Source organism: Mus caroli, chromosome 14 (genome assembly GCF_900094665.2).
Source record: "Mus caroli chromosome 14, CAROLI_EIJ_v1.1, whole genome shotgun sequence".
Lineage (NCBI taxonomy): Eukaryota > Metazoa > Chordata > Mammalia > Rodentia > Muridae > Mus > Mus caroli.
Window position 1 is genome coordinate 56954461 of NC_034583.1, and position 13292 is coordinate 56967752.

Sequence of the window (13292 nt, forward strand, 5' to 3'; positions counted from 1 at the left end):
CTGTGTAGCCCTGGCTGTCCTGGCACTCACTTTGTAGACCAGGCTGGCCTCGAACTCAGAAATCCACCTGCCTCTGCCTCCCGAGTGCTGGGACTAAAGGCGTGCGCCACCACGCCCGGCTTCAGTGCTTCTTGTATTACATTGTATGTTTTCTTTTTTAAGGTATCACATGGTCTCTGAGCCACATAGTAGGTATGGGAATGTCTTCCTGTTCTCCTAAACTTAATTCATTTCTCTTGTAGAGAACACAGTAGATTATGTTATGTAGTGGGCACTCAAGTGTAGATACCTGACACCCAGTAGGTGCTCTGAAAATATTTGTTAAGTAGACTGTGGTAATTCCAAGAATTAACAAAACTGGGCCAGTGAGATGGCTCAATGAGGATAAGAGCTTGCTGCCAGAGCCTGGCCTTCTGATTTAGATTTCAGAAATCTAAAGGGGAAAGGGGGAGCCAGTTTCTGCAGTTGTCCTCTGACCTTCCCACGTGGGTAGCAGAAACACACACACACACACACACACACACACACACACAAACACAGCAATAATTTTTTAAGTTAGCAAAATTTCAAAATATTCTATATTTATTCTCAGCCTCAAATGATGAAACTCTACACATTTCTAGTTAGTGTTTTAAGGTCACATATATCTGCAATAAAACTTCCTAATTGCATATTCTGAGCAGTGTTTGTAATTTGGGTAATTTGCCTTCAAAACAGATATATATTTTGTTTTCCCGCCAGCATCTGTCTGACACTTGCTATGTCTTTCTAGCCATCGCTCTGGAAGATTTCTTCTTTTAGGACTAAATCAAACCTGGAAACTCGAGTAAATCTGGGAGGACTGTGCGAACGCGTGAGTTTTGACCCTAGTGCCGCCCCGTAGTCTTCTGGCGGGACCTTTGAAAAGGCGTGCTTCTTACACGCCGCGGCGGTTACCGCGAGTGTTGGCGGGACGGAGCTGTTCCTGCATTTTCCGGAGCGAGTCAGCTGAGTTCGAACTCCAGTGCCCCCCGGCGGGCCGCGGCCTTTGAAAATGCGCGCGCCCTAAACGCTGCGGCGGTTACACTGTTGGCGGGAGGGAGCTGAGCCTGCACCTTCCAGACTAGGTGTCCAGACCGCTTTGAGCCAGCTCATCACTTTCACCTTTTTACCCGAGCAAGCGAGCGTGGTAAGGGACAGCCGGGGCGACTCGAAGGTGGTTGGCAGACGAGGGGTCAGGGGTGGAGCATCGAGGACCTGAGGGGAGGGTCGCGGACGGGAGGGGGACTGCCTCCACCGGAGGACCTGGAGGAGATCTGCGGGGAAGAACAGCAAACTGAGGGTACACAGCGGCTAGGGGAGGACCCAGGGAAGATAGTGGATGGAGGAGAATAGGGGAACCCCATGGAACCATCGCGCACCTCCAAGCCCCTGACCCTGAGCTCCTTTATTGCGGAAAGTTTGGGGGTTCAGGGAGAAAGTCACTCCCTTCCCTATGAAAGAGGCGGGGGTGGGGTGGGGGGAGGATTTCTCTGCTAATGCCTCTGCTTTTAAGGTGAGGCCACAGTAGAAAAGTGGACTGTGGTAGGGCAGTGACTCATTGGGTACAGTCTGTGCCCAGCATGCATGCAGCCCTGGGATCCATCTTCAGGACCCCAAAACCTGGAAGCAGTAAAGAGTGCCTGGGGTCCCAGTAACTAGGGAATGGAGACCAAAGAAAGGACAGGGAATGTGGCTGTGGGTAGAATTTTATACATGGGATTACTGGTATTATTTAATATATACACACACACACACACACTTACATGCTTATATGGAAATTCTTAGTGAAACTCATAATCTTGTAGAGTTAGCATATGCAAATAAAAAAGATACTTTTGAAAAGCCAAGCAGTGTAATATTATAAAGTTATGGGTGGGGGACTCTGGAGCATTGATTCATTGGTTAGAGCCTGCAGGACTTTTGCAAAGGCTCTGAGCTGGTTGCCAGCACCCATGTGGAGTGGCTCACAAACAACTACATATCATTCCAGAGGAGGCCATCCTTCACTTCAGGCTCCCGTACTGTTGTGCATAGACCACCCACCCCTGCCACACACACATAGGTGATGGAAGGTGTATGATGAAAAGTCAAATTTTTTTTTTGTTTTGTTTTGTTTTTTCGAGACAGGGTTTCTCTGTGTAGCCCAGGCTGTCCTGGAACTCACTCTGTAGACCAGGCTGGCCTCGAACTCAGAAATTCACCTGCCTCTGACTGGAGTACTGGGATTAAAGGCGTGTGCCACCACGCCCCTGGGAAAAGTCAAATCTTAAATAAGCAGTTCTCATGGTAACCAAGCATGTGACAGCGCTTGGGGATTGAAGCAGGAGTATGTCGTGTTGGATGTCAGCTTGGTATACACAGCCAGTTCAAGGTAGTCTAAGTCATGGGGAGACCCACATAAATGGGGCTTAGAAAGCCCATCAATAGATGCCCCAGAGATGCCCCAGCTCTATCAGATGTGCCCTTTGAACCCCAAGCCTAAAGGTGATATGGGTTAAAGAAAGTATAGTTATTTAACAATTAATGCCTATGGAATGTATATGCAGATCTACGACAGTATAGACTAAGGCTCTATCTCAGCCAGGAAAAAAATCCCATTAGACAACTGAGCTGGGCGGGACGTAGGATATTTTGGTACAAACAGGGTAAGTGGAAGAGAGGCATTTTTGAGTGTCCAGAATATGAGGGAATGCTGAAATGTTTAAACCTAGGTATTTTTGTTTTTTTGTTTTGTTTTTTGTTTTTTTGAGACAGGGTTTCTCTGTGTAGCCCTGGCTGTCCTGGAACTCACTCTGTAGACCATGCTGGCCTCGAACTCAGAAATCCACTTGCTTCTGCCTCCCAAGTGCTGGGATTAAAGATGTGCGCCACCACTGCCCGGCTAAACCTAGGTATTTTAATCTTTGAAAAACACACTGTGCCCTTTGTATCCAGTCCTCAAGCTGTGGTAGCAAGGACAGTCTCCAGGCCGCTCTTTGCCAAGGATTTTGCATGAGGCTCACATTCCACAGGCTGTTTACCCTCCATTTCCTGACTCGGGTTGAGGATTATACCCTTTATCATCTAGCAGCCCAGCTTTAATCCCACTGCTGTAGATAAGCCCACATCATGTCTTCAGCTCTGTTCCAGATCTGTATTTGCCTGCCTGTTCGACCTTTCCACCAAGATGTCTAATAAAGCGTCCAAAAATGAGCTCCCAATCTCCAGAACCCTTTTTTCATTTGTTTGTTGCTACAGTTAAGCCATCAGGAAATATGGCCGTTTCTGGATAGCTCTAGACAAGCTCCATCAATGGACTCTGTGTGTGGCTTTCTCTATCTGGTTTCTTTCACCTGGCATGGTTTCCTGGCTCATTTGTGTTGTACAGTAGCAAGTTTGTTACTTTTTGCTCTGCATTCAGCATCTAATGGGTACTTCTGTTGTCTGTCTGGACTATTAGAATAACGCTGCTTGTATGCATGGGTTTCTGTTTTTGTTTTGTTTGTAGCAGGGTCTCACTGTTGCCCAGGTGGGTCTTAGCCTCCCGAGTGCTGGTATTACAGGTGTGCATATAGGGTTGTCTTAAAGGATGATGAGACGTTTGTAACTTGTGGGAAGTACGAGAGGAAGACATAGTATTTACCTTTTGGGTTTTGTCACCGGGGATTGAACTCAGGTCATGGCCTTGTGCATGCGGGGCTGACTCCACCCATGAGCTACATTCCTAGTTTCTGCTAACCTTTTAGAACTAGGTAGTATTAAAAAAAAAAAAAAAAAAAAAAAAAAAAAGATGTGACAAGACACCCACCCCACCCTACCCCACCCCAGCCCCATTCGCTTCAGGTAGTATTTTTTTTAAATTGAAGTTACATATTTAAAAGTTTTTAAAATTATAGTTGTTTCTATATGTATTGTGTATGTGTGTGGGCAGATGTATGCCACATAGCGTGTATGGCGGTCAGAAGACAACTTGTGTGAGTTGGTTCTCTCTTTCTACTAAATGAGAAGCAAGAATTGCACTCAAGTTGACAGGCTTGGCAGCAAGTGCCTTTACTAAGTGTCTGAGCTATGCCTCTGACCTCTATATATTGTATAATTAAAACCACAACTCCTACTCAATGATAGTATGCCCGTGAGTAAAGTCATTGTATCTCTGGGCTTCAATTTTACTTTTATAAATAAAATTGGACTATTTGCTGAGGTCATTTTCAGGTCTCAAATTGTATATTTCTGTGATAAAATGACGTTATGGGATTCTCCTCACAAATGAGAGTATTTTAGATAGTTGCAATATAACTTTGCTTGTTTTCATTGTAGGACCTAACGTGATTGCTATAATGGAAGGAATTAATAATTTCAAGACGCCAAACAAATCTGAAAAAAGGAAATCTGGTAAGATTGCAAAAGACCTTCTCTTGTTGCTGTTTCTACTAGAAACATTTTAGTGTTTATTCCTTTGTCATTGTCTGTAAACAGTCATAAGATTGGTCATTATTACAGTGCTAACCATAACAGAGACTCTAACAGCACAGTCCAGACTTTCTGTCTACTCACTGATGGTCGTTCTGGAATTTAGGACCTGTTTAGTAATGGTTTCTGGCTTGAACTAGAGGGTAATAGGAGCTGTATTCCTTGTACATGGTGGGATCTAGGAATCTAGCATCAGACTTGCACAGCAAGACATGTGTAGGTGTCTCGAAGATTGTTCAAGATGTCTTTAGTTGGTCAAATGTAGATTAATAGACATTGTGCCTTTTTTCCATTTTCAGTCTCTATGACTTTTTTAAAAAATTACCTTATTACACTGGCTCAGCATATTTTTGAATTAGTGTTGTTTCTAATGTATTTATTAGATATAGCTGTCCACAAAAGCCCTTCTTAGACACCAGTCTCTTTACTGCCTCCTGAGATTACAACTTGTGCTCCCACACCTAGCCCATGAAGATCTTTAAGAACATCTAAAGTGTGCCCAGACTATCTTTTACATCAGTCAGCATCTTTCTGAGCTGGGTACCTGTTTTTCTATTTGTTCTCCTGCCACTTCTGTCATTTGATGGTATATTTCCATTGGTTTATTTTTCTTCTGGCATGAGTCGTGTTTTTTGCTTCTTTCATACCTGGTAATTTTTGATTAGGAGGTAGGTGTTTTATGTCATTGAGTGCTGGATTTCGTCACTCTACAGAGTGGTGAAAATGGTTTGGATCACTCTACAGAGCTCTAAGCTCATATCACTGAATGGTGGTAAGCCTGCTGCTTTTGAGACTGGCCTTTAAACTTTTTTACAGACTTTGCTTGGGCTAAGAGTTAGCCGTAGTACTGAACTGTTACCCTTTAGAGGGCTTCACTCAACTGTCTGCTGCAGTACCACCTGCTCTGGCTAATGAGAAAGTGATCTTATTCCTAGACTCTTGTCATTTGTTAGCCTATTGTTTTCGATGCTTTGGGGTCGCTAAACACATGCGCAGTTAAGTACTTAAGCAAGCACTCTGTGGATCTTTTCAATCCTCTCTTTTCTTTCTTTAAGCTTCCTCCTGTGTTCTGCTCCTTAGACTCCAGCTACCTAGTTGTCCTTGACCTCTGCTTTGTCTCTGTGGTTTGACTGCTGGGCTGTTTACTCTGTGTTGGAGCCTGGGACTGCCTATCAGTGCTATGGGGTTTCAACAGGGCTTGCTGTTGTCTTTGCTCAGAAGTCTCTGCTCTGCTCTGCCTCTTGTCATGCATCTGAAAACTATTGTATTTTGTCAGATTTTACAGTTCATGGAGAGAGCAGGTCCAAGAATAGTCAGTTATTCCTGACAGGAAGCAGAACTATGTCATCTTTAATAACTGTAGAATGCTCTGACTTATATTTAGATGTTTTGTTTTTGTTTTTACAGATGCCAAAAGTAAAGTCCTCTAAAGGGTAACAGTGCAGTACTATAGTTAAAACATGTTTACATGGTGTGTGTGTGTGTTCTCCTTGGACATGTGCAGCTTGTGGCACACAGGTCATATGTATCCCAATAGAACTATGAATGTGGCTCAGCACAGAATCATAAAAGTACTTAAAACATTACAAGGTTTTCCTCCTATTTTATGATTTTGTAACTAGAGTGCAATTTTGAGCATGTTCTTTGTCAACCTGTCACAGTGTCACAAAGTTGATGTTCCTGGTTGATTTTGAGGACCACATTAGGACTTCCTTATGCTTGCTTGTTAGCAACCCTTCTTTTTCTCTCGATATATTTATATTTGTGTGTCTCTGTGTATGTGTGTACGCGCACATGCATGTGGGTGCCCTTGGAGGCTGGAAGAGGGCGTTGGATTCTCTGGAAACTAGTTACAGATGGTTATAAGCTGCCTGATAAATGTGCTGGGAATAAAACTCTGAGTCTCTCTTGTAAGAGCAGCAAGTGCTACCTTAAAAAAACCTATGTCATACTAATCTTACGACAGGGCTGTAAGACTGTTAAGATGATTTTGTACTGCTCCTTTCAAGTGCTAAGTTTTTGCTTTGCTTTTGCTTTTTAGTATTATGTTCTACTCCATGTGTAAATATCCCTGCCTCTCCATTTATGCAGAAGCTTGGCTTTGGGACTGGGGTCAGCGTTTACCTAATGAAAAGGTGAGGACAAGATTCCTTGCTTGGGGGACTGTGGGTCTCTTGTACTTGGATTGGAGAAGTTTCGAATCACACTGAAGGCTACATTCCAGTCCTTAGAATCTTGATAACTGCCTGAGCTCTGCCCCTAATACTTCTAGATTCCTCCTGGTAGAGTATTAAAAAGGAAGTAGCTTAGTCCATTTTCTTCTAGCTTCTATAAGAAGGTGAAGTGGTAGAAAGATCTTGTTAGAACATGGCTTTGAGTGTGGTGAATGGGTATAAAATTGTTTGGTGTGGAGTTGAAATAGCTGTTAGTGAAGAAGAGTATGCTAGGGACGGGGAACCATTGGCAGTTACTGGCTCCAGGGAAGAGTCAGCTCTCTTAGGGATGCAGGCCTGAGAGGCTACCCATGCCCCAGTAGGAAGTCCTATACCCATGCACTACGTGGACTCAGTGGGCTTCAAAAATAAAGAACACATGAAGTTAGTGGAGGTGGAATAGAAGAGGACCTGGAGGGGAGGAAGTGGAAAGTAGATTTGATCAAAACGTATGTATGAAAGAATAGAATACTTTTATATAGAAACTGCCTTTAAGTTTCTTTAATATTAATCATAGCATGCCATAACTCATCTCTGATGCATATAGATAAATGTTGATTAAGTAGTAGGCTGACATGCCAGGGTAGAAATGTTAGAAAACAGTGTAGTAGTTCTGAGGTTTAATTGTATTTTGATAAGTTCCTAATACTCCATCCTTATTTGTGTCCTTTAATCCCTTCTCAGAGCGTAGATATCAGGTGCTTTTCAGGGCATCTGGTTAAATCTTGACACAGAAATGTAACAGGTGTTGATGACCTAAAGAATTTTATATACTTTAAAAAACCTATTTCTATGGAGCAAAATTTGAGTGTTGGTGTTTTTTATTCATTTTGTATCTTTAAGTTTACATATGTATATTTTAGATCTCCGAGAGGGTTGTCTCATTCTCCTTGGGCCGTGAAAAAGATAAGTCTTTTATGTGATGATCATTATCGAACTGTGTATCAGAAGAGACTAACTGATGAAGCTAAGATTTTAAAAAACCTTAATCACCCAAACATTATAGGTAAGTCTGCATGTACTTTGTGGCAGTATGTGGTAGAGCAATGTTCTGTGTAGCTACTGGTTTTGCTAATAACGTTGGGTCCACATATTGTTGGGACTCGAGTTAATGTGAGTTGTCTAAGGTAAAAATTCACATAAGGGCCTGGAGAGATGGATTAGCAGGTAAGAGGACCTGCCATGCTTGCAGAGGACTCAGGTTCAGTTCTTGGCACCCACATGGTGACTCACAACCATCCACAGGGGATATAGTATCTTGACTTCCACTGGCAACAGGCTTACATGCCGTGTACATACAGGCAAAATACTCATAAAATAAATATTTAAAATTCACATATTCTACATCTTTAAGCATATGTATTTAACCTTCATGGAGTTGAGTTGGAAGTATTTGTTTTGGTGCTGGTCCTGTGAAGATTTCAGAAATGTAGAATGATCCTGGTGTAGACCAGTCATGTTCATTTAGATGATGGGTTCTTGCACTATTTTCACTTTGCATTTTTGGTACTCATGGGGCTGGTGGAATCCTTCTGTTTACAGAAGCATAATAAAAAGTGTTTTGATCTGTGCTACTAGACACACTTGAAGGCATTTGAATTATTTGGGCTTTGTACATAGTAGCTGCTTCATTGTGCTAGTCCAGATCTGTGTTATATTAATGGAGAGTTTAATAGAAAAATGCCATGTTTTCTTAAGGATATCGTGCTTTTACTGAAGCCAGTGATGGTAGTCTGTGCCTTGCTATGGAGTATGGAGGTGAAAAGTCTCTGAATGACTTAATAGAAGAGCGGAACAAAGACAGTGGAAGTCCTTTTCCAGCAGCTGTAATTCTCAGAGTTGCTTTGCACATGGCCAGAGGGCTAAAGGTAACCGTGTCACTGTATTTTAAACAGCTTGGGTGAACTATGAAGAAATTAAACATGTGTTGTACCTATGTTGCTGTGGTTTTAGATAGAAGATAGGGGAAGAAATGTATACATAACTGGGGGGGGGGGTGGGGTGGCACACACCTTCAATCCCAGCACGCAGGAGGCAGAGGCAAGGCGGCTCTTTGAGGACAGGGCTACAGAGAAACTCAGTCTCAGAAGCCTCCCCCCCAATTATGTTAATTAAGCACTGGTAATAGTGACTTTAGAGAACTAACTACTCACAGTGTAATGATAGTGATGTAAGGATTACATGTTAAGGTTTCATAGGAAATTGGTTTATGGAGCAGATTGAGAAAGAAGCATTTTAAATACAATTTGTAGTACATTTTTAGATAGGATAGAGCTGGGCATGGTGGTACACACCTTTAATTTCCAGCAGAGGCAGGCAGATCTGAGTTCAAGGCCAGCATGGTCTACATAGTGAGTTCTAGAACAGCCAAAGGATAGAAACATCTGAATTACTTACTAATGACTTTAAGTATGTATATATAATGAAGTGAACAAATTGCAGCGTAACCATATTGGGCCTCCTTATCACACGATAGGCAGCATTGAAATAAGTATAAGCTCTTGTGTAAGAGCAGATCACAGAAAGAATGGCCTCTCATTTCAAAGTTAGGCTCAAATGCTGACAGGTGAACAGACAGCTATTGTGCAGCACTGTTCAAAATGTGACTATTTGCAACCCCAAAAGAAGTTAATGTATAAAACATAATATAGTTTTGGATTACAGTTTTGCTTCTGCTTGTGAATTATGGTGGCACCATGTCTCCTGCTTTTATTGTATTACATCAAAGTTGAGCTATTGGCCTCAAGTAAAATTGGAGTGTTGGGAAATCTTCTGGACTGAAAATTTTATGGGCTTTGAGAATTCAAACATCTTGAAGAAAATTTTTAGATGACATGGCAGGTCAAATACTTTGAAATGGACAATTACGTCTAGTTTACAAAGGGAATTCAAATCATTGTTATTTTTTTTGGTGTTATTTTGGTTTTTTGAGTCAGGGTTTCTCTGTGTAGCCCTGGCTGTCCTGGAACTTCTCTGTAGACCAGGTTGGCCTCGAACTCAGAAATCCGCCTGCCTCTGCCTGGCTTCATGTCATTGTTTTATTGAAGGAGTTTTTATTAATTTTTCTGTTCATGTATTTGATTGCTTTTTCCAATTTTAGTATCTGCACCAAGAAAAGAAGCTGCTTCATGGAGACATAAAGTCTTCAAATGTTGTAATTAAAGGTGATTTTGAAACAATTAAAATCTGTGATGTCGGAGTCTCTCTGCCATTGGATGAAAATATGACTGGTAAGTAGCATTGTTTTAAATTTATACAATTTTGCATTGTAAAACATAATAAACCTACATGGTTTAAATGAACTATTTTTGGAAACTGTCTAATAGTGTCTTTTCATTGTTTTGCCTCCTGAGTCCTCAGCTCCTTCCCTTGCCACATGGTCAATTATTGACTTCTTGGTAGTGTGTATATTTTTTTGTCTTTGACTTGTTTTAAATATGTCGGGCTCACAGGCCTCCCAGTCTTCAGCCTGTGCCCACACTGGCCCTTATTAGCATGTATTTTAACTGAATAACTTTGGGCAAGACACACCCAATAGGCTAGAGCTTCCCCAGCTTCTAGGCATTCTTATCTAATCACGTTTAATTAGGATCCACTATTGCATCTTCCCTTTTCCCTTCAAATATTTCTTCTCTACTTGTAATTTCATTGAAAGCCTCAAAATAGAATTTTGAAGATAAATCTTCATTAAATAAACTGCTAGTTTTTCTCCCTTATTGTTGGGAAGTGAGTATAAGCATTTTGTTTTGGTTCTATCCTTATTTGTGTAAAATGGAGATTATAGTAATGAAATACAGAAAAACTAATATACTTTAAAAACTGTCCAGTGCATTTAATTTATCTTAGTTACAGAATAGGATTTTTAAACATGTAAAGCAAATTTTGCCTTAAGGAAGATATTATAGATATAATACTTTACGAGAAAAAGGAATTAGATATTACTAATTTAATGTCTAGGAGAGCCTTGAGTATTTGGAAGCTTAGCAATGTAAATTTATGTAATTATTGGGGAATATTTGGATCACAGAGAATTGATTCCTAAGTGATACATGTTAAATCACTAGTTTCCTGGGAAAACTAGTAGCTATTAGCTAATGAGTATGTTAAAAAAGACAAAACTCGCCCCCACTGGCTGCACTTCCTTGTTAGCCAGAAAAGGAAGATCAGAATTCATGAAAGAAATAAGAAAGACAGGAACAGAAGAAAAACAAACCCTGAAAAATGTTAATAATAATAAAATTCTCAACAAGCTTGAGAAGAGAAAGACTATAATCACCAATACTAGACAATGAAGAGGGTCTCAGTGCATGTTGTACACATCTGTAAGGGCTGTTACAGACAGCTATAGTTCACCAAGTTGTGAGCAGAGATGAAAATGGTCATTTCCTAGAAAAATATAATCATCAAAATTGAGGTAAGGACTAGGAAGTCCAAAATCTGTCTAGTAAAGAAACATTCCTACAAAGAATCCTACATGGTTGATTTTAAGTGATACTAGAATGATTTATTTTTGTTTTTAGTGACTGATCCTGAGGCCTGTTATATTGGTACTGAGCCGTGGAAACCCAAGGAAGCGTTGGAAGAAAATGGCATCATTACTGACAAGGCAGATGTGTTTGCTTTTGGCCTTACTCTGTGGGAAATGATGACTTTATGTATTCCACACGTCAATCTTCCAGATGATGATGTTGATGAAGGTATAAATACAAATAAGTTTTAACATAAATCTGAATTTCTTTCCACTAAATTAGATTTTAAACAGTTAAGATTATAACAATACTGTGATTAATTGGCTAGGTTTAACCCCGTATAAATGAGATAGACATTGATAATAGGAAGACAAGGGTATTCCTTGCTCCACTCATGGGTTTTTTTTTTTTTTTTTTTTTAAATAATTCTACATTGGGTAGGTAGGGTATTGAGTTGAACAAAGTTTCCTTAAAACTTTTGCTGGAGAGAAAGTAGATAAACTATGGCAGAAGAGTTGAACAAACTGCCTGTGGTATAGTGGAATGCATACTGGATAACCCTCTTGTTGCAGGAGGGTAATCATTGAGCTATCCCATGACCTACATTTTCATGTTTTCATCTCTTAACTCCCTCATGTGCAGATGCAACCTTTGATGAGAGTGACTTCGATGATGAAGCATATTATGCAGCTCTGGGGACAAGGCCATTCATCAACATGGAAGAACTGGATGACTCCTACCAGAAGGTCATCGAACTCTTCTGTGTGTGTACTAATGAGGATCCTAAAGATCGCCCGTCTGCTGCACACATCGTTGAAGCTTTGGAACTAGATGGCCAATGTTGTGGTCTAAGCTCAAAGCATTAACTTGTATGGGGACTGTTAACTAGATATATTTATGTAGTTAATATAACTTATAGTAGCTAGATTCTAGAAGTAGCTTAAACACTAGTGACCCCTGTCTAAGATGACTTAAGAATCAAGGGACCATTGCTTTGTGACAGATCTTTTTAGATATTCTTGCTTCTTTAATGGGTTACTACAGTTATCTGTCTGCTCATAGTGTCCATCCTTCAGCTGGCCTGTCAGCCCATGTGCCCTGGAACTTAAGAGTTCGTAAATGTAGCTCCTAGGGTGTCTTGCCTCTCCACATTTAGCATCTAATTTATTACTTTGTTTCTACTGATTGTGTCTTAAGTCTTTTAAAATAAATGTAATAAACAATAAGACAGTTTTAGTACCAGGCACCTCAGCATTATCTGTTTTTGATGTGTTGACCATTGGATTTGTTGAGTTTCTTATATATAATGTGAGGTTAAGTTGTGTCAGTTGTTTGAGTCACAGCTCCTTGCAATTACCAGAACTAAAATGGTGAATCCAAGTGGTGTAGTCTGACTTGGCAACAAATAGGAAACATTATCCTCTAGAATTTCCTGGTAGGTTCCTCATAGGAGTATACCAAACAACAGATCACTAATTAGCATATTGTCCATTAAAAACCAAATTGAAAGTTTGCTTATGGAATGATTGTGTAAGTGTGCACACTGAGACTCAGTAGTCTTATCTCCCCCTTCGCTGATGTCATTTTAAATAGGTTTGCCCAAGTGACAGGTCCTACTTACTGGCCATAAAGCATGAATTGACTCAAACATACGAACTGACAGGGTTTCTTTGTGTTCCCCTGGCTGTCCTTGGAACTCACTCTGTAGACCAAGCTGGCTTCGATCTCAGAAATCCACCTGCCTCTGCCTCCCAAGTGCTGGGATTAAAGGCGTGCGCCACCACTGCCCGGCTTGAACTGGCACTTTTATTGAGAGATACCCAGCAGTTCCTATAGACACATTTTCCATATAGCACTTTACATCACTGTACCTGTCACAATAAACCAGTACTAAAATGCAATTCAACTTCATGCTTTATTCAGACTTACTGTTCAGTGACTTTTTCTGTTCCAAGATCCCATTCAAATGCCACACTTGGAGGATGTCGTGGGCCCTTGACTAAGTTCAGATTTTTGTTTTTCATTGCTTTTGAGTTTTAGGGTATGGTGGGTAGGTATTTTGTATAACATCCTCTGGGACTTGTCTGATGCTATATTTGAGAAAGGTAAATACCCTTGTGCTGTAGCAAAGCAAATACTA

General features: G+C 40.8%; 1 protein-coding gene across 1 annotated transcript; it reads left to right on the plus strand.

The window, feature by feature from the left end:
* The first annotated feature begins 942 nt into the window (after window positions 1-942).
* Window positions 943-12853, plus strand: Pbk (PDZ binding kinase). Its single transcript, XM_021182069.2, has 8 exons — window positions 943-1168; window positions 4318-4392; window positions 6512-6605; window positions 7547-7689; window positions 8382-8551; window positions 9784-9913; window positions 11204-11380; window positions 11795-12853. The coding sequence occupies exons 2-8, from the start codon at window positions 4338-4340 to the stop codon at window positions 12016-12018; spliced, it is 993 nt and encodes a 330-aa protein (XP_021037728.1). The 5' UTR covers window positions 943-1168; window positions 4318-4337; the 3' UTR covers window positions 12019-12853.
* The last annotated feature ends 439 nt before the right edge of the window (window positions 12854-13292 follow it).